The sequence below is a fragment of the Tachyglossus aculeatus genome, chromosome X3 (genome assembly GCF_015852505.1).
Source record: "Tachyglossus aculeatus isolate mTacAcu1 chromosome X3, mTacAcu1.pri, whole genome shotgun sequence".
Lineage (NCBI taxonomy): Eukaryota > Metazoa > Chordata > Mammalia > Monotremata > Tachyglossidae > Tachyglossus > Tachyglossus aculeatus.
The window spans coordinates 5,073,219-5,078,133 of record NC_052099.1 but is presented as its reverse complement, the minus strand read 5'-3'; the positions used below and the strand labels follow the sequence as shown (position 1 = coordinate 5,078,133).

Below are 4,915 nucleotides of genomic sequence, written 5' to 3'. Positions count from 1 at the left end.
TCTCTGCACCTCAGTTTCCTCAACTGTAAAATGTGGATTCAATTTCTGTTCTCCCTCCCGCTTAAACCGGGAGTCCCACGTGGGACAAGAACCGTGTCCGGCCCGATCAACCTGTATCTACCCCAGCACTTAGAACTGTACTTGACACCCAATAAGTGATTTACAAATATGCTGCTACAGCTGCTATCCCTATCTCCTCTTCCTCTTTCTATTACTACTAATAATGCTATCCTTGTGTCCTTTCTCTCCTTTTGGGCTTCATTAAGACTGAACAATGGGGAACCGGACTCAAGCCCCCCAGACAGATTTCATCCTGGTGGGACTCCTCACCGACAGCGGCGGACTCCCCCCCGTCCTCTCCACCCTGATCGGCATCACCTTCGTCGTGGCCCTGACGGGGAATTCCACCATGATGGTCCTCATCCACCTCGACCCCCAGCTCCACACCCCCATGTACTTCCTCATCGGACACCTGTCCCTCATGGACGCCATGTACATCTGCACAACTGTGCCCAAGACGCTGGTGGACCAGTTGAGCGGGCAGAAGACCATTTCCTTCTGGGGGTGCACGGCTCAGATCTTCCTGTACCTGACCCTGCTGGGAGCCGAATGCTTCCTCCTGGGCCTCATGGCCTACGACCGCTACGCGGCCATCGGCCACCCTCTGCGCTACCCGGTCCTCATGAGCCAGAGGACGTGCGTTCGGATGGCGGCGGGCTCCTGGCTCATGGGGGTCACGGATGGCTTCCTGGTCACCCCCATAGCCATGACCTTCCCCTACTGCGGGTCAAGAGTCATCGACAGCTTCTTCTGCGAAGTGCCCGCCCTGCTGAAGCTGTCCTGCGTCGACACTTCGGTCTACGAGTCGGTGATGTACGCCTGCTGCGTCTTGATGCTCTTGGTGCCCTTCTCCCTCATCGCCTTCTCCTACGGCCGGATCGCCGCCGTGGTGCTGGGCATGCGCTCGGCTCAAGCCCGGAGGAAGGCCTTCGCCACCTGCTCTTCGCACCTGATCGTGGTCGGCCTCTTCTTCGGGGCGGCCATCTTCACCTACATGCTCCCCAATTCCTACCACACTCCCGGGCAGGATAGGGTGGTGTCCGTCTTCTACACCATCCTCACGCCGGCGCTAAACCCTCTGATCTACAGCCTCCGCAATAAGCAAGTGACGGGGGCCCTTCGGAAGGTGCTGGGGAGTTGCGCTTCTATACAGAGAACGTGATCCCGACCCGGGCCTCGGAACAATAATAATAATAGTAATAATGGTAATGATAATAATAACGGTGGCATTTATTAAGCGCTTACTATGTGCAAAGCACTGTTCTTAATGGTACTCGTTAAGCGCTTACGGCGTGGCTTGGTGGAAGAAGCCCAGGCTTGGGAGTCAGAGGTCGTGGCTTCCAATCCCGGCCCCGCCACTTGTCTGCTGTGTGACCTTGGACAAGTCACGTCACTTTTTTAGACTGTGAGCCCAGTGTTGGGTAGGGACTGTCTCTATATGTTGCCAACTTGTACTTCCCAAGCGCTTAGTACAGTGCTCTGCACACAGTAAGCGCTCAATAAATACGACTGATTGATTCTCTGGGCCTCAATTCCCTCATCTGCAAAATGGGGATTAAGACTGTGAGCTCCACACGGGACAACCTAATTAGCTTGTCTCTACCCCAGCGCTTAGAACCGTGCGTGGCACATAGGATGCGCTTAACAAATACCATTATTATCATTCTTATTACGCGCCAAGCATTGTTTTAAACGCTGGGGTAGATACACTTTCAGACTGTGAGCCCACTGTTGGGTAGGGACTGTCTCTATATGTTGCCAACTTGGACTTCCCAAGCGCTTAGTACAGTGCTTGAGGTCTGACCTCAATCTCTACCTGCAGCAGCTACTGACGGAGAAACGTGGCCTCGCGGAAAGAGCCTCTGCTGCGTGCCCTTGGGTAAGTCACTCAACGGCCCTGAGCCTCAGTTTCCTCACCTGCAAAATGGGGATCCGTTCAACACCTGTCCTCCCTCCTATTTAAGCCGTGACTCCATCTGGACCGTGAGCCCCTTATGGAGTTTAATAACCTAGTATCGACCCCAGCGCTCAGCACAGAGTGAACGCCTAATAAATACCATTATTATTAGAGCAGCCGGGGCCTGCTCTCCCTCTAGACTGTAAGGTCGCTGTGGGCAGGGAAGGTGTCCATTTATTATTACACTATACTCTCCTTAGCCCTTAGTACGCTGCTTTGTTCACAGTAAATGCTCAATAAATACGAACGAATGAACCAAGCGCTCAGTACATACGATTGACAGGCCGTCTGACTTTCCGCTCACACAATTTACTCCCGATTCTATCACCGTGAATCAATCATCCCCGGGATTAACTCTTCTCCCCGATCAGCGTCCCACGGCCAGATTTGAAGCCGACATCCCTGATCCAGATTCGAGCAGGATCCGGAAGCCGTCCGGCTTAGCGGAAAGCTCGCAGGCCGGGAAGTCAAAGGTCCTGGGTTCTAATCCCGACTCCGCCACGTGTCTCTTGTGTGACCTTGGGTGAGTCACTTAACTCCTCGGTGCCTGAGTTACCTCATCCGTAAAATGGAGATTAAGACGGGGAGCCCTCCGTGGGGCGGGGACTGTGTCCAACCTGCTTACCGTGTATCATCAACATCAATCATATTTACTGAGCGCTTACTGTGTGCAGAGCACTGTACTAAGCGCTTGGGAAGTACAAATTGGCAACATCTAGAGACGGTCCCTACCCAACAGTGGGCTCCCAGTCTAAAAAGGGGAGACAGAGAACAAAACCAAACATACTAGCAAAATAAAATAAATAGAATAGATATGTACAAGTAAAATAAATTAATTAATAGAGTAATAAATATGTACAAACATGTATACATATATACCGGTGCTGTGGGGAAGGGAAGGAGGTAAGATGGGGGGGATGGACAGGGGGACGAGGGGGAGAAGAAGGAGAGATACCCGGTAACCCGGTTATGCCCCGTGGGGCTCCCAGTCTTCATCCCCATTTCACAGATGAGGTCACCGAGGCCCAGATGCTAACTCTCTTGAACTCTCCGGAGCACTCAGTACAGTGCTCTATGCCTAGTAGACTGTAAACTCTTTGAGAGACGGGATCACGTCTGCTAACTCTGCGCACAGTAAGCGCTCAATAAATACCACCGATTGATCGATTATTGCCCGTCTCCCCCCTCAACTGCGAGCTCGTTGTGAGCGGAATACGTGCCCACCGACTCACCGTCATCATCAATCGTATTTATTGAGCGCTTACTGTGTGCAGAGCACTGTACTAAGCGCTTGGGAAGTACAAATTGGCAACATATAGAGACCGTCCCTACCCAACATTGGGCTCTTTGTATTGTATTCTCCCAAGCGCTTAGTACAGTAGTCTGCACACAGTAAGCACTAATAGACACCAACGATCGATTTATTGATCGCTTGATCGATGTCTCTTTTTTCCCCTCTAGACCGTAAGCTCATCGTGACTGTAAAACTCGCCCAGAGCAGGGATCATTCATTCCCTCCATCGTATTTATTGAGCGCTTACCGTGTGCAGAGCACTGGACTAAGCGCTTGGAAAGTACAGCTCGGCAGCAGAGACAATCCCTACCCGACACTCATTCATTCCGTCGTATTTATTGAGCGCTTATTGAGTGCAGAGCATTCATTCATTCATTCAATCATATTTATTGAGCGCTTACTGAGTGCAGAGCATTCATTCATTCATTCAATCATATTTATTGAGCGCTTACCGAGTGCAGAGCACTGTACTAAGCGCTTGGAAAGTACACCAGCGTACTTTCTCAAGGGTTTAGGATTACTCAGTAGGCTTTCAGTTCCTTGAGAGCAGAGACGTGTTTACCAACTCTCTCGAACTCTCCGGAGCACTCAGTACAGTGCTCTGTGCAGAGTAGACCGTAAACTCCTTGAGAGACGGGATCGTGTCTGCTAACTCTCTCCCATGTACTGTTGCCAACTTGTACTTCCCAAGCGCTTAGTACAGTGCTCTGCACACCGTAAGCGCTCAATAAATACGATTGAATGAACACAACGCTCCTTCCCGGCAGGGATCGTTTCTAACTCTACTGTTAGAGCGCTGAGTACAGTGCTCTGCACATAGTAAGCGCTCAATAAATACGATTGATGATGGTCCCTACACAATAGACTCAAAGCTCCTTGAGGGCTCTGCACTTAGTACAGTGCTCTGCACACCGTAAGCGCTCAATAAATACGATTGAATGAATGGATGAATCCAACGCTCCTTCCCGGCAGGGATCGTTTCTAACTCTACTGTTAGAGCGCTGAGTACAGCAGTCTCTACACAATAGACTCAAAGCTCCTTGAGGGCTCTGCGCTTAGTACAGTGCTCTGCACACAGTAAGCGCTCAATAAATACGATTGAATGAATGGATGAATCCAACGCTCCTTCCCGGCAGGGATCGTTTCTAACTCTACCGTTAGAGCGCTGAGTACAGTGGTCTCTACACAATAGACTCTAAGCTCCTTGAGGGCTCTGTGCTTAGTACAGTGTTCTGCACACCATAAGCGCTCAATAAATATGATTGAATGAATGGATGAATCCAACGCTCCTTCCCGGCAGGGATCGTTTCTAACTCTACTGTTAGAGCACTGAGTCTCTACACAATAGAGTCAAAGCTCCTTGAGGGCTCTGCGCTTAGTACAGTGCTCTGCACACAGTAAGCGCTCAATAAATACGATTGAATGAATGGATGAATCCAACACTCCTTCCCGGCAGGGATCATTTCTAACTCTACCGTTAGAGCGCTGAGTACAGTGGTCTCTACACAATAGACTCTAAGCTCCTTGAGGGCTCTGCGCTTAGTACAGTGCTCTGCACACAGTAAGCGCTCAATAAATACGATTGAATGAATGGATGAATCCAA

At 50.5% G+C, this 4,915-nt stretch overlaps 1 protein-coding gene across 1 annotated transcript; it reads left to right on the top strand.

Moving 5' to 3' along the window:
- Nucleotides 1-274: 274 nt before the first annotated feature.
- On the top strand, nt 275-1,222 carry LOC119948720 (olfactory receptor 2T2-like). The gene has a single exon (XM_038770196.1). The coding sequence runs from the start codon at nt 275-277 to the stop codon at nt 1,220-1,222; it is 948 nt and encodes a 315-aa protein (XP_038626124.1).
- Nucleotides 1,223-4,915: the final 3,693 nt, after the last annotated feature.